At 37.4% G+C, this 25,649-nt stretch overlaps 5 protein-coding genes across 5 annotated transcripts; 3 read left to right on the forward strand and 2 right to left on the reverse strand.

The window, feature by feature from the left end:
- Window positions 1–1,925: 1,925 nt before the first annotated feature.
- Chc (clathrin heavy chain) lies at window positions 1,926–12,712 on the reverse strand. Its single transcript, XM_088033005.1, has 8 exons — window positions 12,482–12,712; window positions 11,709–12,115; window positions 8,589–9,443; window positions 7,409–8,540; window positions 5,089–7,104; window positions 4,758–5,039; window positions 2,709–2,934; window positions 1,926–2,658 (listed from the first exon to the last, which is right to left on the reverse strand). Exons 1-8 carry the CDS (start codon window positions 12,524–12,526, stop codon window positions 2,567–2,569), a joined length of 5,055 nt encoding a protein of 1,684 aa, XP_087889131.1. The 5' UTR covers window positions 12,527–12,712; the 3' UTR covers window positions 1,926–2,566.
- Window positions 12,713–14,229: 1,517 nt separating this feature from the next.
- On the reverse strand, window positions 14,230–15,125 carry RpLP2 (ribosomal protein LP2). Its single transcript, XM_088032109.1, has 4 exons — window positions 15,014–15,125; window positions 14,672–14,843; window positions 14,525–14,620; window positions 14,230–14,356 (listed from the first exon to the last, which is right to left on the reverse strand). Exons 2-4 carry the CDS (start codon window positions 14,841–14,843, stop codon window positions 14,283–14,285), a joined length of 342 nt encoding a protein of 113 aa, XP_087888235.1. The 5' UTR covers window positions 15,014–15,125; the 3' UTR covers window positions 14,230–14,282.
- Window positions 15,126–15,742: 617 nt separating this feature from the next.
- Window positions 15,743–17,171, forward strand: LOC148177871 (coiled-coil domain-containing protein 42 homolog). The gene is made up of 4 exons (XM_088032727.1): window positions 15,743–15,855; window positions 15,909–16,107; window positions 16,153–16,479; window positions 16,527–17,171. The coding sequence occupies exons 1-4, from the start codon at window positions 15,743–15,745 to the stop codon at window positions 16,893–16,895; spliced, it is 1,008 nt and encodes a 335-aa protein (XP_087888853.1). The 3' UTR covers window positions 16,896–17,171.
- A 1-nt stretch (window position 17,172) lies between these two features.
- LOC148177872 (coiled-coil domain-containing protein 63-like) lies at window positions 17,173–19,058 on the forward strand. Its single transcript, XM_088032728.1, has 4 exons — window positions 17,173–17,230; window positions 17,303–18,213; window positions 18,260–18,730; window positions 18,777–19,058. The coding sequence occupies exons 1-4, from the start codon at window positions 17,173–17,175 to the stop codon at window positions 19,056–19,058; spliced, it is 1,722 nt and encodes a 573-aa protein (XP_087888854.1).
- Window positions 19,059–22,193: 3,135 nt separating this feature from the next.
- Window positions 22,194–23,912, forward strand: LOC148177873 (centrosomal protein of 120 kDa-like). The gene has a single exon (XM_088032987.1). The coding sequence runs from the start codon at window positions 22,194–22,196 to the stop codon at window positions 23,910–23,912; it is 1,719 nt and encodes a 572-aa protein (XP_087889113.1).
- Window positions 23,913–25,649: the final 1,737 nt, after the last annotated feature.

Genomic DNA, 25,649 nt, shown 5'->3' on the forward strand with positions numbered 1-25,649 from the left:
CTCATTTTACGTTAGAAAAAGTGCTTAAAAGCCCAAAATTCGATAGTCGATTTTTCGCGAAAAAAAATTGCGATTCAAACGATGAAAATTTTTCATTTTTTTTAATTTTTGGCCATAACTCGCAAACTATTTGTCCTATAGATCTCAAATTTGGCCAGTAGATAGATTTTAAGCTCCTCTTTCGACTGATGTATAATTCAAAGCTATTAAACGTCATTTTCATTTTGAAAACATTGATTGAAAATCACCTAAAAATGATGTTTTCAAAACAGTTTTTGGCCAATACCTCGTTTATTTATTAAGCAAACTCAACAAATTTGGGTCTCATTTTACGCAGAATTTCACGCTGAATCCAAAAATATGATAATTTTTTAAAATTTGTCAATAAATAACAGTTATGGCCGTTTGAAATTTTGGGTTGTCGCCAGAGGGTCAAATTTTCGAAGGTTCGAAACAATTCATGCTCGATATCTCGGAAACTATTCCAGATATTGGAATGCGGTTTGCGGCATCGTTTTTCTCGCGATTTTTTACATAAGAAATCGTTTTTAGATTTTCCAATAGTCGAAAGTTGCAAATTTTCGCAAAAATTCATGACTAAAACTATGGCCAAATTTTGATATCGATATCTCGCTTAATTTTTAGAGTAAACTTGAGTTATTATACATCAGTATGCGCAGAATTTTCCGCAGATTCCAAATCTAGGATTTAAATTCAGATCGGACAACAAATAACTGAGTTATGGCCGATCAAAGTTTCGGATAGTTGATTTTCATTTTTTCTCATTTTTCCCAATTTTCAAAGTTAAATATCTCGGAAACTATAAGAGATATTGAGATGGGGTTTGCGCCATCGTTTTTCTCGGCTCATTTTACGTTAGAAAAAGTTATCAAAAGCCCAAAATTCGATAGTCGATTTTTCGCGAAAAAAAATTGCGACTCAAACGATGAAATTTTTTCATTTTTTTTAATTTTTGGCCATAACTCGCAAACTATTTGTCCTATAGATCTCAAATTTGGCCAATAGATAGATTTTAAGCTCCTCTTTCGACTGATGTATAATTCAAAGCTATTAGACGTCGTTTTCATTTTGGAAGCATTGATTGAAAATTACTCTAAAATGACGTTTTCAAAACCGTTTTTGGCCAATGCCTCGTTTATTTGTTAAGAAAACTCAACAAATCTGGGCTCATTTTACGCAGAATGTCACGCTGAATCCAAAAACATATGAATTTTTGAATGTTCGTCAACAAATAACTGAGTTGTGGTCGTTTGAATTCTTGGGTTGTCGCCAGAGGGCCAAATTTTTGAAGGTTCAAAACAATTCGCGCTCGATATCTCGGAAACTATTTCAGATAATGAGATGCGGGTTGCGCCATTGTTTTTCTCGCGATTTTTTACATAAGAAAAAGTTCTTTGATTTTTCTACAATCGAAATTTGCAAATTTTTGCAGAAATTCACGACTAAAACTATGCCAAATTTCTGATATCAATATCTCGCTTATTTTTTAGAGTAAACTTAAGTTATTATACATTAGTGCACGCAGAATTTTCCGCACATTCCAAATCTGGAATTTAAATTCAGATTCGACAACAAATAACTGAGTTATAGCCGACCAAAGTTTCGGAAAGTTGATTTTCATTTTTCCTAATTTGTCCGATCGATCTCAAATTTGGCCAGTAGATAGATCTCGAGCTTCTTTTTCGATTTAGGTATTTGACCAAAATCATTGATCGTCTCCTAGAAATTTAAATGAACGATTTCGCAAGTAATGGTTAAAACTCCCGAGTTTTCCGGGCCAGAGATCTATGGAACTAGGAGAATCAGAATGATCCGGTTTTACTTTCATTTTTTAAAAAGTCAAGAATTTGGACGGGGTGCTATTCTTGCTAGAGTCTTTCGTAGAAATAATTCAAACAAAGCTCTACTTAATACATATACTTTATTTTAAATAACACTATAAATGGGAATGATAAACAGATAATCATACTAAGAAGTAGATTCCGGTGGGCGTTTTGAAGAAACTTAATTTAAAAGTGTCCGAAAAGGTTATATACACTGTACTTTTGCTGGTACATATTACAATTATGTACATTCTAATGAAAAGCACCCACCTTGTAAAGTAAATATAACAAAAATTACTCATAAAACACTAACAATTACAATGGACGTTAAATAAAAAAAATCATGTAGTACGATAATGATCTATAAAAAACCATGATCAACTTATACGAACAGCTGATGATAATAAAGCTTCTAAAAACGGCCGAAAACAGTGAGTAGGATTAGGTTTGATTAAATCGTTTCTTTATGATCAACAAATTCGGCTACACTGTACAACTTTACAGTGACTATTCATAGCGACATCAAACGAAAAAACCAATTCGTAAAGTTAGTGGCTGCTGTTTGAACCAAGGTTACTGTTTTCATTATATATTACATAACATTAATTTCATTTATAGACTTTGTGATTAAAATAAAAAAGACTTTTTATATTAGCGTCAGTTGAACCATTTCCTCTTCTAAACTTGTAATTATTATAACGCTGTCTAAAATTCTCCTTATATTACATGCCTTGATAGGCACCGTAGGGCATCTGAGGGGCATATCCAGGCTGCGGGTATGCCTGAGGTGGGACGTATTGTTGCGGAGGCATACCTTAAAAACAACGTCACCACTCTTCGTCTCTTTTATCAGGCTCAACTTACCCATTCCAGGTCCAGCCGTCAACATCAACTGTGGCTCGTTGATCATCATTGGCTTGTGTGTTTCCTCCGCCGCCTCGCTCTGTCTTTGTGCATCAGACTGTTCGAGTTTCTCCACCTTCGAGGTCAATTCCCGAGTCACCTGGATCATGTATGGCATCGCCAGATCCATGATTTTGTGTTTCCAGGCGAGTTCTAAGATTACGTCAGGCCTTAGCAGGTCGTAGCACTAAAACAAGAAATTTTTAATCAATGGTTGTATTCTTAATCGTTACCACTATAAGTTGATTGCGATTTAATTAATCTCGCATTTAAGTTTGATTGCTGACATTTGATGAAATTAAATATTAATTAATTAATTAAATTTTTATTGATTATTCTAACGTTCATTTTTCTTCATACAATTCACTTTCGTTGCTAAAAAAGTAAATTTTAGAACAATTGATTTTAAATTCTGATCAATAGTAACTAATAAGTATAGGTCGATTTACGCAATAATTTAATTTAAATTAAATTAAACTTGCAACATACTTATGTCACTTTTTAACATAACACTAAATATTTCATTTCATTTTAAATTGTTAGAGTAACAGTAGATTATATAAAGGCACATTTAACAACACTAGTGCTGCTAAAATTTTGGCAACAATACTAGTGTTGTTAAATGCGCCTTTTCGCAATTTCTTGATTTTGCTAAGCTATTTACATCATGGATACTACTTAGTTATGGCAAACTAGCATTTATAATTTTTGAAGCATCAATTTATACATTTTCTCGAGTTTTAGTTGTTCAAACATAGTTATTCATATGTAAAAACCCCAATAACGTTATTTGATTTCGTAAAAATCTTTGATCTAAATTAAGAATTCAATTTTGAGTCTGTAAACCGGGTGTATAATTTTTTTAATTATTTTTCTCTAGTTATAAATAGTAGATTTTGTTATACGGCAGAAAAGTGGTACTTTTTGTCGAGCAGTTAAATTGCAGTAGCGAGGCGAAGCGTAGCGAATGCAAAATTGCGAGACAGCAAACCCACTTTTCGGCCAAATAACAAATACAACGTGTTTATAAATGTTTCTAGCATCAAGGGTGGCTATGAAAAGTCAAAGAAATGTGCCGCTCATTACAAATGTGGGTTTCGATTTGTCAACTGACATTTGCAATTAACCTCAAACATGAAGCAAAGTAAGTTTTGAGAAATAAACTGTTCGAGTTGTGGTTTAAAACCTGAAAATCGAAAACTTGGGCACAAAACCGTAACTAAAACGTCATTGAAGTAAGTAACATTATGAATAATTTTCAAGATAGTTATATTCACCATGAAAATAAAGCGGCAAAACAGTGTACGACGGGAATTCCAAAGCCACGCTTGATGCTAGAAACATTTATAAACACCTTGTACTACTTTTTCTCCAAACGTTAAATTCAGTTCAATTGAACTAAAAACATGGATGCCTACGTATGTAGTTGTCATTGATGACATTTACTATGAAAAATATTAGTTTGAAAGAGTTTCAAAGTTAAGAACGTGTAAGTCTCAAATCGTAACCGTCACAAAAAGTACTTTTTCTGCCTAGGCAGCAAAAGTGTTTCCATGTCAACGAGCGCTTTTCATCGCTTATAACAAAATTGCCTACTTTTCTGCCTAAAAACAACTGAAAAATAGTGACTTTTTGTGACGTTTGGAGAAAAATATTGTTTTTTCAACTTTGACATAAAAATACATTTTGTCATTGTTTGAGACCTAAGAAACTCAAATTTTCTTCATTTTTTTCACTAGTAATTAACTTATGTTTCTACTAACTATAAGTGAAAAAGTTACAAAACAATGAGAGCAAGTGATTTGTTATGTCAAAACTGACAATTATATTTTTATTTAATTTAAGCGAAATTTGAAAAAATTTCATGCTGCACTTTTAAGATAATCTAAATTTTAATCATTCGTCAACTCTATTATTAACGCACCACAGTATTTATACGTTTCTTTTGCCATCACAGCACGTCAAAATAGGATCTAAATAATTTTAGAACAGGGTTTTTGCAAACATTACCTGATATAAACATGCAGAGAAGCAGTCGTAGGCCTTCCGCTCCAAGAACCACGCCAACAGTTCTTCGGCGAGCTCTTGGTTCCGCGACTCCGCCGTGTACTCCATGGCGTCCCGGAAGAGACGGTCCTTCTTGCAAAGCTCCACGCTCTGCTTCCATCTGTTGTTTCCTTTGTACAAATACGCCGCGATGCGCCTGAATTCAGTGAGTTCGTGCTTTTCTAAACTTTGCGCTAGACCGATATTGTCGAAGTTGTCGAAGGCGTCGATCGACGTTCTCAATCCCTGCAATCAAAACAACATAAATAAATGAAGAGGACACTTTGGTAAGTACCTGGAAGTCCTCCTCGTCAATCAAGAGCGAATTCAGCGCCTCGTTAATCGCCTTGTTGTTCAAATTCTGCACCGATCTCAAGTAGGATTTGACCAGCTGCAGATGGCCAGTCTTCGTGAAGAACGCCACCGATCGCGTGTGATCCATCCTGGGTGCCAACACCAACAACAAATCATTAAGAAGCAACGGCTTATAATCCAAATAAAACTGAATCGCTTTGTAATACAACTCAATGTTAGCCACTTTGGTGATGATGTCCTTGAAGTGGCCTTCTCGCCACGCTTCGGTGGGATGCGCCATCATCGCCAACACCGCATTATCATACTCTTCGTATTTATCGTACAAGAAGACCAACTCCGCCCAGAGATGCGCCTGTTCTGCGGCCCGCAGCACTTTGGGGATGTTAACACGCGACCAGAACAACTCCAAGTGCTCGCGCATCTTCGCCGGTTTGTATTTAGAGTAGAGGATGGCGAGTTCGGTGAACATTCCCATATGGGCGCGTTCTAGACCTAGAGCGGCCTCGAGGAGACCGATCAGCTCCTCAAAGTACCCGCGGTCTTGGTAATAGTTGATGAGATCTTGGAGCTCGTCGGCGTGGACGACGATATGCATGCCGCACATTTGCGCCAGGCGGAACTCTTCGGCGTCGACGCACGCAAAACAAACTTCCTTCCACGTGCGGGTGCTGTTAGCCTTGCGCGCACTGTCCACGGCGCCCTGGAACTCCTTCAGGTGGACCAAGGTGATGGCCAATCTCGCGAAGTTCGAGACGTTGTTGTACAACAATTTGGCGGCGTCGTACATTTTATCATCGAAGCAGCGATCGCCAATCTTCTGAATATCCGCATGATTAGGTCCACTGATGAATTCCTCCAAGTCCGCCAACCTTCCGGTCTTTGCGTACGAGTAGATCAGCTCGGATTCAATGTAGCTCTCTCTGGCCTTCTTGCGCGCCATTTGCAGGTACCGCACCAGGTCCTCCCAGGAGTTTGTCTTGGTTCCGGTTTCCACCACCGCCATGTAAGCCGAAGGATCATCAGCTTTAATGTACGAATCAATGGCCTCTTTCACCAGGCCTTGATTGAGCTGCGCTTTGGCCAACTGACTCCACACTGCTGGTTCGTTGCAACGTTCAGCGAACTCGTAGGCACGATCCAAATTATTAACTTGTTCAATCAAAACTTGAATAGCCGAAGTGTTAACATCGAACTTCTTAAAGATGGCGAACGCTTCTTCGTACAAATGATTGTTAATAGCGATGTTGGCAATATCCGGCGCGTCGTAGTTATCCAGACGGTTGATATAATCCATGACTCTGGTGGCATCCGCTTTGATTGCCGTCAAAATCAGCAAGTTCTGCAGGTTCCGGTGATCCGAGAAGACGGAGTTATCCAAAACGATCTTCTCGAGCAACTCGATCAATTCGTTGGGCAGATCAGCGGTCATGAAGGCTTTAACAGTCACGGAGATGTCTTCAGGGTCTTGGGTTTCACTCAGCGCGGTTTGAACGACCTGATCGATCAACTGCCTCCTGTAGGGGTTGGTCTCTTGGAGCACTTCCGCCCAGAGCTCGGAGTCGCGTCTTCGCACCAAATACCTCGCCTCAGATTTAAACAGCGAATTCTCATTACAAACGGCGATCAACTCCCGATCGCACTGACCTCTTTCGTAGGCGACGCAGGCCAAATGCGGGTCTCTTTTCTCGCAGTATCTGCCAACGACTCTCGAGTCGTACCATTGGTTTTCCTTCAGGAAACGCTCAGCGTTGTTGTTGGAGTCGATGTAGATTTTCGCTAGAGCGTTGTGGGTGGCCGGTTCGACGCAACCTTCGTGGACGCGGCTCTCCAACCATGGAAGCAGAAGCTTGAGGCGGTTGCGTTTCTCGACTTCTTCGACAAGCTCGTCGGTGGAGAATTGACCGCGGACCACCAGAATCAAGTTTTTGATGATGTCTTCGGAGCAGTCGACGTCGAGGAGGCCGCCAACCACCACCGGCAAACGGCTGGGGTTCACCTAAACAACAAAGAAAGTCAGGTTTAGTTTTGTAATTATGCAACCCAACTTGCAGTCATAATAAGGGTGCAAATCCTCTGTAAAAATTTGTTTTTGTTTATTTGAATTTTATTAATTTTCATGTGGTACTTAAATAGCTTACATAAAAGAGCATAATATTGAAGATATTAAGAAAAAAAAAATTTAAGTAGCCGCAAGTGTGTCTTTCAATGCCACACTCTGAAAACTTCCTAGAACTCTACATTTGATTCCCCCCCATAAGAGAAAATCGTTTAACATGGCCTTAACTTACCCCCCAACTCACCTTTTGTACGTATATTTCAATGTACTTCTGCAAGGAGTTTCTGTACAGATACAGCACCAGGTCGTGGACGAAATCGAAGCGATCGCACACGATGATCAAAGGCAACTGATCGGTCAACTTTGCCTCCTTCAAGAAGTTCTTCACGCTTTCAGGGTTGTAGCAGTTGGACTCTCGACAGATTCTTTCCACTTCTTTGATTTGCCCCGTCTTGCAGGCTGCTTGGATGTACTTAAAATGCACGTCTTGGTCTTGGGAGAAGTTCACGATGGATCCTAAGAAGTAGAAGAGACCTTCGTAGCTCTTGAAACTCTCGAACAGATCAATTAAGGCTTTCGTCGTCAGTTGCTCGTGGTATTTCGTCGCGATCTGAACGCAAATTTGCAGGTTTTGTCTGATGTTGGACGTCAGCATCGCTTTGAGACACTCCAAACTGTCTTCCACACTTAAAGTCCCGAAGAAACCGACCAGCCACTCCATGGGAAGGAGATGGGTGTGGACGACGGCTCTTTTGATGTCGTAGAGATCGGTGTAGTGCTCCAGCGCTCTCTGCAGAAGACCTGCTTTCTCGCAGAGTTGGGCAATGTGCGCCCTGTCGTAGTGAGTAAACATGTTGTTGCCCAAGATGGCATCAGCCACCTGTGGAGCGGACATCAAATTCATCTCCAAGAGCCTCGTCTGCAGGTGGCCTTCAGTGGGTCTGTTGTTCTTCAACGCATCCAAGAGGAAAGCCGTGCATTGCTGCACCATGTTCTGCTCCATGAAGATGTCGACGATTTGGTTGATATCAGCGAGGGGTTCCTCATCAGCCACCAACATACTGGCGAAAGCTGCGCCTTGGTCGGGGTTTGTGCGCATCACTGAACGAAGCAGGTAGATGTAGTCAGGGGTGTAATTGACTTTTTTCGCGTACAAAACGATTTTTTGAAACTGGCCGGTTTCGGCGAAGCTTTGGATGACTTTGGCAGGGACATTCGCTCGGAGATAGACGGAAAGAGCAAGAGTGGAATCCGCCTGTTTTACCAAATCGCCCAGTTCTTCAGAGCATTCAAGCTTGTCCTCTTTGAGCCATTTTTCCAGAAGCTGCTTGCGGCCTTGTAGAAGAACCGGTTTGCACAACTCCAGGGACTCGTATCTGTAAAAAACAATGTACCAATAGTTGAGAAGAGTCTTGAGCCCTCACCTGTTCAATTGTCCTTGGTCGAGGAGAATCCCGAAGTATTGTAGCAACGGGCTGTTCTGCCCTGCCTGAGTTGGCACCTGCTGAAACATCTGGATGGTTGCTGGAGTCCTCAGAATCCCCTTTGGTGCGTTTGCTGCAACTTTCGCCGCCTCTGCGTACTGCCCGTTGGTGAACAACAACTGGAATTTGTTGACGAAGAGTTCTTCAGCCCCAGCCAAGTTGTTTCTCGTCGCAATTCTCAGCGCCAAATCAGGATTATGCAGAATTTGATTAACATATCTGATGATGCTATCCTCATCGACCGACACCGATAACACCTGCCCTCTTCGGTTAACACCGATAATTCCACCAGTCGCTTCATGTGGAGCGGTAACAAAAATAGTCTCGCTCGAAATTCGGTTCATGTAGATACAGATCGCACTCTCTATATCGTACATGTGGATGTACCCATACTTGGTGATCAAATAAATAACGTCGTACTTTGCAGAAACTTGCATGGCGACAGGGAAGTCATTTTGGGCTTCCGGTGGGAAAAACACGTCGACGGTTTTCTTAGGGAACGGTTGGTTTCCGGCGGGACTTTGGCCTACTTCGATTATGTGAAGTTTGCCTCCTTGGACTGTTCGAACGGCGAAACAGAATAGAGTTGATGGTTCGGGGTTGCCTTCCATTTTGAAGGTGGCAAAGGAAGCAGCATGGCCTTCGATGGGTTGGGAACATTTGCGTTCGACGGAGTAGAGCTGCATGGCGCCCACCACGCGAGATTGTTGGGCGCTGATTCCGACCAGCAGAAGCCAGTTCTGTTTGGGGTCGGTGCGGTAGTTGATGATCTGGCAACCGTTGAGGGAGGAATGGCTGGAAATAAATGAAAAATTCTAGTTAAAAAAGTGGCATTTAAAGACAGTAACGGCCACAATAAAGTGGTACAATTGTTGAACTGCATTTTTCAAAGCTGTGTAAACTAGGCTTTCACTGTGTTGCAAATGTTGCAATGGTGGTGTGGTGTGAATTGGGTTTTAGGATACAAAAGACGATCTTGTAAGTTCTGGGAATGTAATGTGTTATTCTGGCAGTGTAATGTGTTAAAGTTAAGTTAAAGGGAAAGTTAAACGAAATTATGAGAAAATCAGGGAAAGTTAGGCAAAATCACAAGAAAACAAAGGGAATTTCGACAAAATCATAAGGAAATAAGGAGAAGTTGGACCAAGAAAATCAGAGAAACTTTTACAAAATCACAAGAAAATCAGGACAGGTTAAGACAAAATTACAAGGAAATCAGAGAAATTCAGACGAAATCAGAAGAACTTGAACGAAATCAGAAGAAGTGACAACGAAATGAGGGGAATTCAGACAAAATCATATAGAAATAAGGAGAGATTGGACCAAATTACAAGAAAATTAGGGGAAGTTTTACAAAATCACAAGAAAATAAGAAAAATTTTAACGAAATAACAAGGAAACCAGGGGAATGTAGACGAAATCACAAGACAATCAGGGAAAGTTAGACAAAATCGCAAAGAAATCAGGAGGAGTTCGACGAAATCAGGCGAAGTTGGACGAAATCACGAGAAGTTTTACAAAATCTCAAGGAAATAAGGAGGAAGTTGAACGAAATAACAAGGTAATCAGTTGAATTTAGACGAAATCAGAAGGAAATCAGGAGAAGTTAGACAAAATCGCAAAGAAATCAGGAGAACTTCAACAAAATCAGGAGAAGTTGGACAAAATCCCAACGAAATGAGGGGAATTTAGACAAAATCATAAGAAAATAAAGAGAGATTGAACCAAATTACAAGAAAATTAGGGAAAGTTTTACAAAATCACAAGGAAATAAGAAAAATTTGAACGAAATAACAAGGAAATCAGGGGAATTAAGACAAAATCACAAGAAAATCAGGAAAAGTTAGACAAACTTGCAAGAAAATCAAGAAAAGTTGGACTAAATCCCAACGAAATAAGGAGAATTTAGACGAATCATAAGGAAATAAGGAGAGGTTGGACCAAATTACAAGAAAATCAGGGAAAGTTTTACAAAATTACAAAGAAATAAGAGAAAATTGAACAAAATATCAAGAAAATCAGAGGAATTTGGACGAAATCACAACGCCATCAGCGAGAAAATCAGAGGAAATTAGGTGTATGCCATTTTTGAGAAGTATTAACTCCCGGGAGCAGAATTTCACTTCACTTAGAACAGCTTTAATTAATTAGGTAACCTTAATACACAGCCAAATTTACGGCAAAATGAACAAATGTCAAATTCTGAGGGACAATAATGCCAACCTTGTCATATTAAAGTTCCCAAAGCTAACTCATCAAGATTCCAACTTTAAATAAAAAAATAACCGTCAAAGTCAATTTTTATCGGAACTATAATGTCGTTCAAGAGCTAAACTACTTTATTTTGGCCATCGCTGTATTATCTCTCCTCTCTAACAGAAAATGTGACATGTTTACAAACCATCAACAAAAGTTTACAAAACAAAATTTACTATTATCAGTGCGAACTAGTCCACTGCGAATTGTAGTTCGAAGATCAAAATAGTTCATGGAAACACAAAAAATCGCAAAAAGCGGAAATTTTCTCACCCTATTAAACCGCATTAATGTATTTTCGTCGTGTAAACAAAACAAACCAAACATTTTAACTGGCTGGCAAATCTACTCAGAGATCAAGGTCAAGACTAAATTAGAAGAAATGGCATGAACTGTTTTCAATTTACATTTACGTGTGGCAACATAATGACAGTTGAGTACGCCACGTGGTTATAACAAATGGGGACAAACAGTGCTACCAACACCCGAGAAAACTGCCAGGCCTCCTAAACATCGAATTCCATAGCGTTACGTGATGCAGGAAACACTTTTTCATTTTTCCTTTGTTACTAATAAATCAATACACGCAATGCTGCCACTCTAGGGATTCCCAAAAGCCGTGCATGTGCTTTAGCGAGTAAAATATTCAGTATTTTGTATTTTCCTGCGATATCTAAACCAGCGTGAATCATCTCATTTGAATTATAATGTTTCCAGTTGCGCAATGAAGTATCTCTGAACAGATTAAACAATTATCGCAATAAAACAATAAAAATGTCAAACGTGAGATAAAATCTGCCCTACCGGTCAAACATTTTCACAGGGGTGGAATCCCCCTCCATCGACCAATGAAAGACAGAAGTCTCGGTGACCAGCGCTAGCGTGTTCAAAGAGATCCACTTCCAGAAAATAACATCCTCAGTCATGGTGTGTGCTTTCATCTTTGACTTCATCTCAATGTTGAATATCTGCAGGGTTTTCTGCGCCTCTACGCCAGCTTTTCCTTTAAGGGCGATTACTTTAGAAGCTGGATTCATAATAGCGCTTTCTGCTGTAATGGGGCGTCTGATGGGGTTGGCGGTGTCCCCCATATCAATGATGACGACTTGTGAAGTGTCCCCGACTTTTTCCCGGACACAGATAAACTTGTCGCTTTCCATCGTGAGCGTGGCGAAGGAGATGTTCGCCACGTTAATCCCCACATTGGTGAGCTGCAATGAAAACGGAAAATCAGAAATCCTATAATGGTGGGTGTCAACAACAGATGTCACTGGACGAAATCGATTAAAAAGACGATAATTTAAGAGGATTGACCCGTTTTTGGGATCAAATCCGGCCGAAACGACAAAATGCGCAATTTAAACGGGCTTTTGAATCGATTTGGTACAAACATCTAAAAATAAATCGGGGGAAAAATCATTTCATTTTCGGAAAAAAATCTATCTTTACTACACAAAAAACGCCGCTTTTACCACAATGTGTTGAGGAGAAACGGTTTTTACGAATTCCGGTCGTGTTTTTGTGGGTTTCGAGTCAGAGTACATTGAGGGGCGTATTTTTTTCAGACGGGATTTTACCTGCAAGTGCTCCTGGAACTTTATCGGTAGTAATTGCTGCGTCATGCTGCCGAATATTCAACAACAGCAAGCACGAAATTAAAGGTAAAACACCGTTCAGTCTCTTTCTGAATTTTCTTTGTATTTTCCACTGAATGACTAATTACAAAGCTACACTGACACTGACAGATAGTCAAACTGCGACACCCAAGATGGCGCCCGGTTGATTGTAGACGTTGGAACTATCGTTACGTCGAAATCTCATTTGTTCGAATTCGCTACGGCGAAACGCGCGGCGGTTTTCCCAGAAGGAAACGTGCGAGTTTACATCTTTTTACATCTAATCAGGAGAAGTTAGACGAAATCGCAGGGAAATTAGGGGAAGTTAAGACAAAATCACAAGGAAATCAGGGGAAGTTAAACAAAATAAGGAGAAGTTGGACGAAATTACAAGGAAATGAGGGGAATTTAGACGAAATCACAAGGAAATCGGGAGAAGTTAGACAAAATCAGGAGAAGTTGGATGAAATCATAAAGAAATGAGGGAAATTTAAACGAAATCATAAGGAAATAAGGAGAGGTTGGACCAAATTACAAGAAAATCAGGGAAATTTAGACGAAATCACAAGGAAATCGGGAGAAGTTATACGAAATCGCAAGGAAATCAGGGGGAAAAACAAAATCGCAAGGAAATGAGGGGAATTAAAACGAAATCACAAGAAAATCGGAGGAAGTTAGACGAAATCGCAAGGAAATGAGAAGTTACACAAAATAAGGAGAAGTTGGACGAAATCGCAAGAAAATGCGGGGAATTTAAACGAAATCATAAGGAATTAAGGAGAGGTTGGATTAAATTACAAGAAAATCAGGGGAAGTTTTACAAAATCACAAAAGAATAAAACGAAGTTGAACGAAATCACAAGGAAATCAGAAGAAGTTAGTCGAAATCGCAAGGAAATCAGGGGAAGATAAAATGAAATCAGGGGAATTTGGACGAAATCACAAGAAAATCGGGGGTAGTTAGACGAAATCGCAAGGAAATCAGGAGAAGTTAGACAAAGTAAGGAGAAGTTGGACGAAACTACAAGGAAATGGGGGAAATTTAGACGAAATCATAACGAAATAAGAAGAGGTTGGATCAAATTACAAGAAAATCAGGGGAAGTTTTACAAAATCACAAGGAAATAAGAGGAAGTTGAACGAAATAACAAGGAAATCAGGGAAATTTTGACGAAATCACAAGGAAATCAGAAGAAGTTAGACGAAACCGCAAGGAAATCAGAGGAAGATAAAACAAAAACTCAAGGAAATCAGGGGAATTTAAACGAAATCACAAGAAAATCAGAAGAAGTTAGACCAAATCGCAAGGAAATCAGGAGAAGTTAGACAAAATCAGAAGAAGTTGGACGAAACCACAAGGAAATGAGGGATATTTAGACGAAATTATAAGAAAATGTTGGACCAAATTACAAGAAAATCAGGAGTTTTACAAAATCACAAGGAAATAAGAGGAAGTTGCACGAAATAACAAAGAAATCAGGGAAATTTAGACGAAATCACAAGGAAATTAGGAGAAGTTAGACGAAATCGTAATAGTCAATTTTACGTCAAAATGAACAAATGTCAAATTCTGGGGGGACAATGATGCCAATCTAAATGACTAATTATTACATAATTATATCTTTTTACATCAATTTGTTTTTAATACGGACCAAAAACCCTAAAAGTTACGCGCAGGCGATCGAATGTTCATTTGACCAAACAAGTCATTACTTAAAAAGTCTTTATTACAAAACAAAGTTGGAACTTATTTAGGTACAACTTAGTCAAAAAGACCGAAGCCCATGTCGTCATCCTCCGAGTCGGACTCCTGCTTCTTCTCTTCTTTCTTAGAATCTGCAAAACAATTAATTAGATTCAAACCAAAAAACAACTAGTATAAATAAATAGAAGAAGCAATCAGACATTAAGTCTACAGCACGTGTTTCTCAGGCGAAAGATGGTGTGTCAATAAAATCATCACAAAATTTAAAAAACTATCGAATTTTTTAGATACAAACGAACCTTTCTTCTCTTCAGCTGCGGCTGGTGCAGCGGCTTCGGCGGCTGCAGGAGCAGCAGCAGCACCTCCTGCTGGCATTGAGCTCAGCTTTTCGCGTCCTATAAAAAGACAATTAGTGACTCATTCCTATAAAACTTGCTTTTATGTACCTTGGGTGATGAGGTCATCGACGGACTTGCCGTTCAGTTCGCCCAAAACCTTTTTGAGTTTTTCGGCATCGACTTCAATACCAACGGAACTGAGGATTTTCTCGATGTCACCAGAGGATGGTGCGGTTTTGCCGCCCAAGACGGCCAACAAGTAAGCAGCCACGTAACGCATCTGAAAAATCAAGTGTGATGAGCGATGTTCCTAACCTCAAAAATAAACAATCGGGGATTATTTCCGGAATCCGTTTGTTTTTCTTTGGAATTTATTGGTGGTTGAATAAATTGGAATGGTTGGAGGAGTTTCTGATTGATATTTAAGGAAGATGTGCGGTTTTTACTTACTTTTTAAGCCCTAAGACACGAAACGTGTGCTAACTTGGAAAACAAATTTACGAAGAGAAGAAAGTGACAGATGACAGGAGAGAGGGGAGTTCGGCGCGAGGTGGCGCGAGTGTTGCCAGTGTTGTCTAGGGATTTTATTTTTATCCAATAAGTTCAAGAAGAAAAACAATTCTTTTTTAAATAGGAATATTAATTTGCCATTATCTTGATTTTGAAAAATTTTAAAAATTACTTTTTCGACTTTTGAATTTAATTTGTCTAAATCGAATTCGGTCGATTTCTCGCTTTTTTTTAGCAAATTGCAGCTTGATGGCATCATTTTACGCAGAATTTTGCGTAGATTCCAAAAATTTAAGATTCGTTAAGATCGGCTTACAAATAAGCGAGTTATGGCCGTTTAAATTTTTTGATATTTGATTTTCAGTTTTTTCAGGCAATTTGAGTTATTTGATCTCATTTTACGCAAAAATTTTTACCTACTGAGGAGAATTGTTTGAAGTTTTGTGTTGTCGTCGGTTTAAAATAATTTTCCCAGAAAAAGATCACACATAATTAATTTTCAAGATCTTTTTTTTATACATGTAACATTTTCCAATAAAAACCATCTCTAAACAGAAGCAAATTGCTAGGCAATTCTCTGTTTTGTCAATAATTTAACACATTGATTTTATTCTTCAGTTCGGCATTATTAGTATTCCGTACGTTATTTTCTTTGTTTTCTTTATTCTAATGTGGAAAAAAGAGATTAACAACTCTTTTAAGTTGTCGTATCCTCGAATACCATCACATGTTAGTGTCGGAAATTATTACCAATCGCAAACAGCAGGACGCCAAGTTTCCTTGTGAGTTCAACCCACTCATCATTCTTATTTTTATTTTTATTTTTATTTTAAAGACCGAACACCGAGGATTTATTTAATTCAGACCCAGGAATAGAATTGCTTGCAGCTCATCGAGATTTTCTAAAATCCGAAGAAGATTTGGAGCAAAAGAGAAAGTTTAGAGATGAAGCAAAAGAGAAATTACAGGCGCAATGGAATGAAATTGAACGTCTCGAAAAAAATCTCAATGGAAACTTCATTTCATTAAACAGCGTAAGCTCAACATTCTTGTAATTATCTTCACCAACAGTTTAACAGTTTTTACTTTCAAATGAGACGAAGAAGACAAGAGCCAAAGCGAAGTATCAACTCGACGTAAAGTTAATAGAAAAGCGACAAAAAGAAATTGAAGGACTTGCTCAAGAGATTATTTGGTTGAAACAGTCAAAAAGTGAAGTCGAAGAAGAGATCAATCAACTTAAACTCTACGAGAACTTCTTAGCTTCAGTGCTTGAAGCCTCCAATGACTTCCCCACCTCAAATTCCATCGTCGATCGATATGAATCTCTAGTCACAACAAAAATTGATTTAGCTCGTCGCCAACAAGAGTCTCTTGAAATCCTCGAGGACGCCAAAAGCGCTCTGGTTGTCTTTCTGTGTTTTTGTGGTCTTTTCTAACTCTTGAGTTTCAGTCAAAAATGACCGACGAAAACAACTTTCGCCTCTTGGGGATGACCAACACCCTCACGAGCTTACGAGATCGCTATCAAAGGATTCTTGGAAGTGCTTTACGGTGGGAAAAACTCATACATAGCATCAAGAGTTGTGCTTTGGAGAAGTTTGCAGAAATCAACGAAGTTAAGCAGAGTTGCAGAAACATTCACTGGTTGATGTGCAAGAGAAGAGGCGAAGACCCGAAGATTGGCGAGGACGATTTTGAAGGACAATTGGTGGACATTAAGAAGACGCTTCGACAACTGGCGAATACAAGAGCGGAAGCCGTGAAGAATTTGAATAAAGTTATCAGTTCGACGAAAGGGGAAGTTTCCACAGGATCTTAAAACTTGCAGGTTTTAGCTGCAAGATTCAAAAGCAATAAGTCACTTTACATTGTGTATTATTGGTTCTTAGAAAATGTGTTTTAAGTTCACTATATTTTCAACAACAAAACGGCAAAAAATAAATAGACAAAGAATAATTTATTATTATTTTTTATTATAGTCTTTGGTCTGAAGGAATAAATTTATATCTAGGAGACCGTGAGTTAGATACCTGTAATAGATACATGTCGATTTTGTTAATAGATGGCGCCACAATTGAATCTCAAATTTGACAGATATGACACTTGTTAAACGGCCAATCACAAATTTGGCGCCTACAAAAATTTCTGTGTCAAGCTAGCGTTGAAATAAATCTCATTTTTGACATTTTCGTCAAGTAGTTTTTTTGTTAGTTAGTTAATTTTTAGATAACCCCGCGGCCATGCCTCTCCCCAAGTTGTCCGAAGAAGATGTGCAGTTCAAACTGCAAGAAAACCAAGAAGTCGAGCTGATATGCCTCCAGCGCCAATACAACCTCCTGGAGAAAAACCGCGAGTTGTACAACGCCGGTGCTAGTCTCAACCGAATGAACAAACTCCTCCACGTCTACCGAAGAGAGCACCAAAACATCACCATCGACTTAACAGTAGCCAGCGGCTTCGCCAAAACGCAAGAAGACAACAAAGTTTCCAACAACTTACAACATATTCTTGTCGACCACGAGAGCTACAACAAAGAGGTGAAGAAGCAGCGCCAGTACTTGCAGGAAATCGACGGGCAAATCAAAAAACTCGAGAAAGAGGTGGTGAAGCTTCGGACCACGCAGATCACAGACCGACAATATGAAGAAAGAGTTCGCGCGGCCTTCAAGACACGGGAAACGTTGATGAACAAACTCGATGTTCAGAATAAGATGTTTGGAACCTTTTGTACGAAGAACGCGGATTTGAAGGCGGAGATTCAAACGCAGTTGAGGGAACGAAACGTTTTTATCAAGATCTGGAAGAAACTCATTGATAAGTTGACTTTGGGGAAGAGGTTCATGATGGATTTGATCGAACAGGCGACGATTGCGTACGACCAAAGAGAAGAGTGGTGCTCGAAGCTGCAAGCTCTGAGGATTAAAGCTCAAGCGGATTTGGTGATCCACACGGAGAAGATGCGCCATTTGAAAGGGAATCAAGACAAGAACGCGAAGTTAGAAGAATTCTTCTATATCAAGGGACAGAAGAGGATCTTAACAGACTTGGAAATGAAGAAGAGGAAAGCGAGGGAAGCACACCATGAGAAGCTAAAACAACGTTTCGCGACGTATCAACAGTTCATGGCGGAGATCTTTGTAGATTTTAAGAGTGGTGACTTATTTATTTCATTGCGAGTTTCAGGAGTTTACCAAAGAGAAGAAAGTTGAGACTATTGCGAAGAAATTTCATATCCGAGAGTACGACAATTTTAGCATTTTCCAATATATCAACGATATGTGTCTAGACACGGAGAGTTTGAACGACCAGTTAGACGATTTGAGTAACCAAATTGTACAGAAAGACGAGTTAGCAGCTGCAAAAGCTCAACAACGACAAAATGAGTTAACTTATCTGACCACTCAGAGAGAAGTGTTAACTCAAGAACTCGAAACCTCCAAAAAGGAGCTAACTTCGTTGCAAGCCAACATAAAAGCGATGCTAGCTGGAATTAACACCCTCTTTGTAATCTGCAAGTGCCACAAAGACCCAATTTTGCAACTCCTTGATAAGAACAAAGAAATTAATTTGTACAACGCATTCTTCTACCTTGAAATGATCGAACAAGCAATTCATATCGCCCTGGTGGAGGTTTATTGTTTGGAGAAATCTGAGGTAAACTGGTTCGTTCGTTTAACTGGTTTTATTGGTTTGGTTTTAGTTCGATAAGAAGAAAATTGCGTACAGTCATAGAATTGTGTGTGACGACCACCGCAAACGCGCCATTCGAAGTCTGGAGGAAGTGGTGACGTCCAATGCGTGTCCTTTGTGCGCTCAACGAGAAGTCGTCACTGATATTGTTGACAATTTGCAAATTCCCAATTCTCGACAAATGACCCAAAGGCTCCTCGCAAAGCGTGGCGATGTGACCGAGCTGATTCACAACGTCTCTAAGTGCTTCCTGCCAGAATCCAGAGACATCGTCCAAAAACGATATCAATAAATTTCGCATAAGTCGCCTGTGATTTTTTTGGTAATTTTTTTTGATAACTACAATTTGAGAAACTTGTTACTTTTTATAGCTAATTTACTGTTCTAAATTTCAAAATTTTAGAGCGACTGGAACAAATTTTAGAAATTTTCATTTATAGAATGGATCAACAATGTCCAATATTTTGCATTCCTACCAGTTGGGAGTTTTAATGCAAGCGTAATGAAATTTGAAGACTTGCTACTTTTAATTGGCTAATTTACGGTTCTAAATTTTAAAATGTTATAGCGACAGAAACAAATTTTAAAAAAAGTTATTTACTGAATAGATCTAAATTTCCCAAAATTTTTAATTTGCCTCTGTAATTTTAGCAGTTTTAATGCCAACATAATGAAATTTGGAGAACATGCTACTTTTGAGTGGCTAATTTACTGTTCTAAATTTCAAAATTCTAGAGCAACAGAAACAAATTTTAGAAAGTTTTATTTACAGAGTGAACTAAAAATTCCCAATATTTTGGATTTAGCCCTATGATTTTAATAGTACTAATGCCAGCGAAATGAAATTTGGAGAATTTGCTACTTTTTAATAGCTTATTTACTGCTCTAAATTTCACAATTTTAGAGCAACGGTGACAAATTTTAGAAAAATTTTATTTATAGAATGGACAAAATTTTTACAATATTTTGCATTCGACCCTGTAACTTTGGTAGTTTTAATGCTAGGATAAAGAAATTTAGAAAACTTGTTACTTTTTAATAGCTTATTCACAGTTCTAAATTTCAAAATATTAGAGCGATGGGGACAAATTTTAGAATTTTTCATTTACAGAATGAAGAAAAATTTCTAATATCTTGAATTCAGGCCTGTAATCTTGGTAATTTTAACGCCAACGTAATGAAATTTTGGGAGCTTGTTACCTTTAAGTGGCTAATTTACTGATCTAAATTTCAAAATTTTAGAGCGACAGGGACAGATTTTAAAATTTTTTATTTATAAAATAGACTAAAAATTTCCAATATTTTGCATTAGGTTCTGTAATTTTGACAGTTTTTATGCCAACGTGATAAAATTTTGGGAACTATCTAATTTTGAGTGATTAATTCACTGTTCTAAATTTCAAAATTTTATAGTTACAAGGACAAATTTTAGACATTTTTATTTATGGAATGACCAAAAAAATCCAATATTTTGCTTTCGGCCTTGTAATATTGATAATTTTGACGTCAACGTAATGAAATTTGGGAATCTTGCTACTTTTGAGTTGTTAATTTTCTGTTTTAAATCTCAAAATTTTAGAGCGACGGAGACAAATTTTAGAATTTTTCATTTATAGAATGGACAAAAATTTTCCAATATTTTGAATTCGACCCTGTAATTTTGGTAATTTTAACGCCAACGTAATGAAATTTTAGGAGCTTGTTACCTTTAAGTGACTAATTTATTGTTCTTTTCAAAATTTTAGAGCGACAAATTTTAGAAACTTTTCATTTATAGAATGAACAAAAATTTAAAAATATTTTGCGTCCGGCCTTGTAATTTTCGTAGTTTTAATGCTAGCGTAATAAAATTTAGGGAACTTGCTACTTTTTAATAGCTTAATTAATGCTCAAAATCTCAAAATTTTAGAGCGACGAAAACAAATTTGAAAACTTTTTATTTATCGAATAGACCAAAAATTTCCAATTTTTTGCATTAGGTTCTGTACTTTTGACAGATTTTATGCCAGTGTGATAAAATTTTGGAAACTATCTATTTTTGAGTGGATAATTCACTATTCTAAATTTTAAGAACGATAGGGACAAATTTTAGAAATTTCCGTTTGTAGACTGAGCCAAATATTTCCAATATTTCTCATTCGGTCCTGTAATTTTGGTAGTTTAAATGTCAACGTAATAAAATTTTGAGAACTAGTTACTTTTTAATATCTTATTCATTGATCTAAATTTCAAAATTTTTGAGCGACGGGAACAAATTTTAGAAATTTTCATTTACAGAATCAACTAGAAATTTCTAATATTTTGCATTCAGGCCTGTAATCTTGGTAATTTTAAAGCCAACGTAATAAAATTTGAAGAGCCTGTTTCCTTTAAGTGGCTAATTCACTGTTCTAAATCTTAAAATTTTATAGCGGCAGGGTCAAATTTTAGAATTTTTTATTACTATTATATTTATAGAATAGACCAAAAATTTCCAGTATTTTGACAATTTTTATGCCAACGTGATAAATTTTTGGGAAGTTTCTAATTTTGAGTGGCTAATTCACTGTTGTAAATTTCAAAATTTCAGAGCGGCAGGGACAGATTTTAGAAATTTCCGTTTGTAGAATGGGAAAAAAAATCCAATATTTCGCATTTGGTCCTGTAATTTTAGTAGTTTTAATGCCAACGTAATCAAATTTGGAAAACTAGCTACTTTTTAATAGCTTATTCACTGTTTTAAATTACAAAATTTTAGAGCGACGGAGACAAATTTTAGAAATTTTCATTTACAAAATGAACTAAAAATTAAAAACCAATATTTCGCATTCGGCCCTTTAATTTTGATAGTTTTAATGCCAACGTAATAAAAAAAAATTTGCTACTTTTGAGTAGCTAATTCACTGTTCTAAATCTCAAAATTTTATAGCAACAGGGACAAATTTTTGAAATTTTTATTTATAAAGTGAGCAAAAAAAACACAATATTTTGTTTTCGGCCATGTAATCTTGGTAATTTTAACGCCAACGTAATGAAATTTTGGAATCTTGCTACTTTTAAGTTGTTAATTCTCTGTTTTAAATCTCAAAAATTTAGAGCAACGGGGACAAATTTTAGAAATTTTCATTTATAGATTGGACAAAATTTTTCCAATATTTTGCATTCGACCCTGTAATTTTGGCACTTTTAATGCCAGCGTAATGAAATTTGGGCGACTGGCTATTTTTTAATAGCTTATTCACTGTTCTAAATCTTAGAATTTAAGAGCAATGGGGACAAATTTTAGAAATTATTATTTACGGAATGGGCCAAAAAATGCCCCAAAAAAACCTCCAAGTACTTCCTACCCAAATCCCGAAACTCCAAAAACGATATCAACAGAAATCAATAAATTCCCAATAAGTCACCTGTGATTTTTTGTCAAATTTTTTTTGACAACCACCCCAAAATGGATCAACTCAAAGGGAAAGTGGTGAACGTGGTCCTCACCATCCAAGAAGGTAAAGGCATGGAAACAAATAAAAATTTCACGTTCATATCTGCGAATTTCAACGGACGAGTGCTGGAATCGGACCCAGTAAACTCAGAGGATTGTCCTTCATTCAACACCAACTTAATCTGGGAGATTGAAAAGAAGCAACTGCGGAAAATCCGGAGTTCAAATCAACCGTTGAGAGTTGAATGCATGATCAGTGACAACCAAAACCGGCGAGAGAAATTCGGGCACGTATTACTCGACCTCAGAAGTGCCCAAATCGTGGAAAATCCAGAAGAGCAAGTGCCGTTCAGATGGCAGAAACTCATCGGCGTGCGAAATCGGAGGCGGAATTGTGTTCCTGAACTGTTCTTATCCCTGACGATCCGCAACCACACCGAAGAAAAGTCTCAAGAGTTATCTAAAGAGATGTGGAAGGTCGTACCACGTCTAGAAGGACTCACACCCATAAAATACCTAGAAGATGGTTACATCGTCGTGGGGAACGAAGCCGAGTGCACGGAGGACTACTCGTTGAACATCCTCATCAAATGGGCTTCCAGCCTCGACTTATTGTTACCAGAAGTGTTGGTGTTCCACCAGAACAACAACAAGTACCACATGTCGATCAAAATCTTCGGAATACCAATACGGACCAAGCAGTTCTCGAAGGACCTCCACGATAAAATCAACTTCGAAGAGAAAATCGTGGTGAGATTACTCTCAAACCTGCAAACCCTCCAGCAGTTCTTCACCGAGGAAGAGTTTGAAGTGAGTTTCAACTCTGATAACGACGTTCTTGGGATAACTCCAGTGAGCTTCGAAAGTTTAGCCAACATAAATGAGAAACTAATTTTAACCGCGTGCTATTTCCGATTTCCGTCACCAAATGGAATGGTGCCCATCAGCAAAGACGGAAGGAAACCATCAGTGGCGTTGGAAGTCTTCCTAATTCAGAACCGTCGGAGTCTTCCTGCGTTGATCTCCCACACTGAAGACGTGTTAAAAGCGTCAGGAGACCATCGAGAGGCTAAAATGCAACAACAACTCTTGTTAATAACCGAAGAGCAGATGAAAGAGCTCGAGGAGTGGAAAGAACGCCAAAAAACACAGTTTCTGAAAGAGCTCGAAGAATCAAAAGAGCAAGAGTTTGGTAAAGATCGACACGAAATCGAGCGAAAAAAAGAAGAACTCAACGAGAGCGTGAAGAAATGTAAAGAACTACAAGACGAGCTTCAAGAGAAACTCAACGAATTAAAGTTGTCGAAAGCGCTGAAGAAGAAGAAGAAATCCGTCAGTGATTTGTATTCCATGACGGCTGAAAATCAAAAGAAATTCGCAGACTGTGATAAAGAGCTGTTGATCGACTACATAAGTAAGTTGCAGAGTGATAATGAAAATTTGAAGCAACTGGTTAATGAGCACCAGCAACAACTCGAAGCTGCCCAAAGAGCTGCTTTGACGAAAGAACAAACAACGAATCTCTTACAGGAGTTGAAAGGTTTGGAGGAGAAATTTGAGGTGGCTCAGAAAACGAAGACGTATTTTAAAGAGCAGTGGCAAAAAGCGTGTCAAGAAATCCATAATTTGAAAGCTGAAGATTACCGACAGCTTCAGAGTCAGTTACGGGAACGCCGAGAAGAACTCGATGGTTTGTGTATTATGGATGAACCAAGCAAAGTTGCTTTTTAACCGCAAATAAAGAGGCTCATATCTTTTTTATTTTCTTGTTTTGCTGTGTACAAAATTTCCAAAGCTTTGCATTTGGCCCTGTATTTTTGGTAATTTTAATGCCAGCGTAATAAAACTTGAGAAACTTGCTACTTTTGAGTGGCTAATTAACTTTTCTAAATTTCAAAATTTTAGAGCAACTAGGACAAATTTTTGAAATTTTCATTTACAGAAAGAACTAAAATTTTCCAAAATTTTGCATTTGGCCCTGTATGTTTGGTAGTTTTAATACCAGCGTAGTAAAATTTAAAGAACTCGTTACTTTTAGGAAGCTAATTTTGCTGTTCTAAATTTTAAAATTTTAGAGCGACGAGGATAAACTTTAGAAATTTTCATTGAAAGAATTGAGCAAATATTTTCAATAATTTACATTCGGCGCTGTAATTCTGGTAATTTAAATGCCAACGTAATAAAATTTAAGGAACTTGCTACTTTTAAGTGGCTAATTGACTGCTCTAAATTTCAAAATTTTAGAGCGACAGAGACGAATTTTAAAAAATTTTATTTACTGAATTGACCACAATTGCTCAAAATTTTTAATTCGGCTCTGTAATTTTGGCAGTTTAATACAAACTTAATGAAATTTGAGGAATTTGCTACTTTTGAGTGGCTAATTAACTGTTCTAAATTTCAAAATTTTAGAGCGACGCTGACAAATTTTAGAAATTTTTTTTTTATAGAATGGACAAAATTTCTACAATATTTTGCATTCGGCTCTGTAATTTTCGTAGTTTTAATGCCAGCATAAAGAAATTTAGAAAACTTGTTACTTTTTAACAGCTTATTCACTGTTCTAAATTTCAAAATATTAGAGCAACTAGGACACATTTTAGAAATTTGTATTTATAGAATTTACCAAAAATTCCCAATATTTTGCATTTGGCCCTGTAATTTTAGTAGTACTAATACCAGCGTAATGAAATTTGGGGAACTTGCTACTTTTTTATGGCTTACTTATTGTTCTGAATTTCAAAATTTTAGAGCGACGGAGTCAAATTTTTGAAATTTTTGTTTATAAAATAAAAAATAAAAATCCAAAATGTTGCATTTGGCCCTGTAATTTTAGTAGTTTTAATGCTAACGTAATGAAATTTGAGGAACTTGCTACCTTTGAGTGGTTATTTAACTGTTCAAAATTTCCTAATTTTAGAGCAACTAGGACAAATTTTAGAAATTTTCATTTACAGAAAAGACTAAAAATTTTCAAAATTTTGCATTCGGCCTTGTAATTTTGGTAGTTTTAATGCTAGAATAATAAAATTTTAGGAAGTTGCTACTTTTGAGTGGCTAATTCACTGCTTTAAGTTTCAGAATTTTTGAGTTAGTAAAACAAATTTTAGAATTTTTTTTAAAAAATGGACCAAAAATTTCCAAAATTTTGCATTCGGCTATGTAATTTTGGTAGTTTTATTGCCAGAATAATGAAATTTCAGGAAGTTGCTACTTTTGATAGGCTAATTGACTGTTCTAAATTTCAAAATTTTAGAGCTACTGGATAAATGTGAGAAATTTTCATTTACAGAATAAACTGAACTTATTTACTGAATTGACCACAATTGCCCAAAATTTTTAATTTGGCTCTGTACTTTTGGCAGTTTAATGCCAACTTAATGAAATTTGAGGAATTGGCTACTTTTGAGTGGCTAATTAACTGTTCTAAATTTCAAAATTTTAGAGCGACTTAGAGAAATTTTTGAA

This window comes from Gnatocerus cornutus, chromosome 3, assembly GCF_029298725.1.
Source record: "Gnatocerus cornutus isolate USDA-ARS CGAHR chromosome 3, icGnaCorn1.1, whole genome shotgun sequence".
Classification (NCBI taxonomy): domain Eukaryota; kingdom Metazoa; phylum Arthropoda; class Insecta; order Coleoptera; family Tenebrionidae; genus Gnatocerus; species Gnatocerus cornutus.

What these genes read in the sequence shown, in the direction of transcription:
- Chc (XM_088033005.1), bottom strand. Translation starts at nt 12,526, where the DNA reads ATGACGCAGCAATTACTACCGATAAAGTTCCAGGAGCACTTGCAG. An exon ending in AGTTCCAGGAGCACTTGCAG is followed by an intron (nt 12,116 to 12,481) that starts GTAAAATCCCGT and finishes TTTTCATTGCAG; the next exon opens with CTCACCAATGTGGGGATTAA. An exon ending in GACGGCTGGACCTGGAATGG is followed by an intron (nt 2,659 to 2,708) that starts GTAAGTTGAGCC and finishes GTTGTTTTTAAG; the next exon opens with GTATGCCTCCGCAACAATAC.
- RpLP2 (XM_088032109.1), bottom strand. Translation starts at nt 14,843, where the DNA reads ATGCGTTACGTGGCTGCTTACTTGTTGGCCGTCTTGGGCGGCAAAACC. An exon ending in CGATGACCTCATCACCCAAG is followed by an intron (nt 14,621 to 14,671) that starts GTACATAAAAGC and finishes GTCTTTTTATAG; the next exon opens with GACGCGAAAAGCTGAGCTCA. An exon ending in CGCAGCTGAAGAGAAGAAAG is followed by an intron (nt 14,357 to 14,524) that starts GTTCGTTTGTAT and finishes ATTGTTTTGCAG; the next exon opens with ATTCTAAGAAAGAAGAGAAG.
- LOC148177871 (XM_088032727.1), top strand. Translation starts at nt 15,743, where the DNA reads ATGTGGAAAAAAGAGATTAACAACTCTTTTAAGTTGTCGTATCCTCGA. An exon ending in GCAGGACGCCAAGTTTCCTT is followed by an intron (nt 15,856 to 15,908) that starts GTGAGTTCAACC and finishes TTTATTTTAAAG; the next exon opens with ACCGAACACCGAGGATTTAT. An exon ending in ACTTCATTTCATTAAACAGC is followed by an intron (nt 16,108 to 16,152) that starts GTAAGCTCAACA and finishes ACAGTTTAACAG; the next exon opens with TTTTTACTTTCAAATGAGAC.
- LOC148177872 (XM_088032728.1), top strand. Translation starts at nt 17,173, where the DNA reads ATGACACTTGTTAAACGGCCAATCACAAATTTGGCGCCTACAAAAATT. An exon ending in TACAAAAATTTCTGTGTCAA is followed by an intron (nt 17,231 to 17,302) that starts GCTAGCGTTGAA and finishes GTTAATTTTTAG; the next exon opens with ATAACCCCGCGGCCATGCCT. An exon ending in AGTTCATGGCGGAGATCTTT is followed by an intron (nt 18,214 to 18,259) that starts GTAGATTTTAAG and finishes TGCGAGTTTCAG; the next exon opens with GAGTTTACCAAAGAGAAGAA.
- LOC148177873 (XM_088032987.1), top strand. Translation starts at nt 22,194, where the DNA reads ATGGATCAACTCAAAGGGAAAGTGGTGAACGTGGTCCTCACCATCCAA.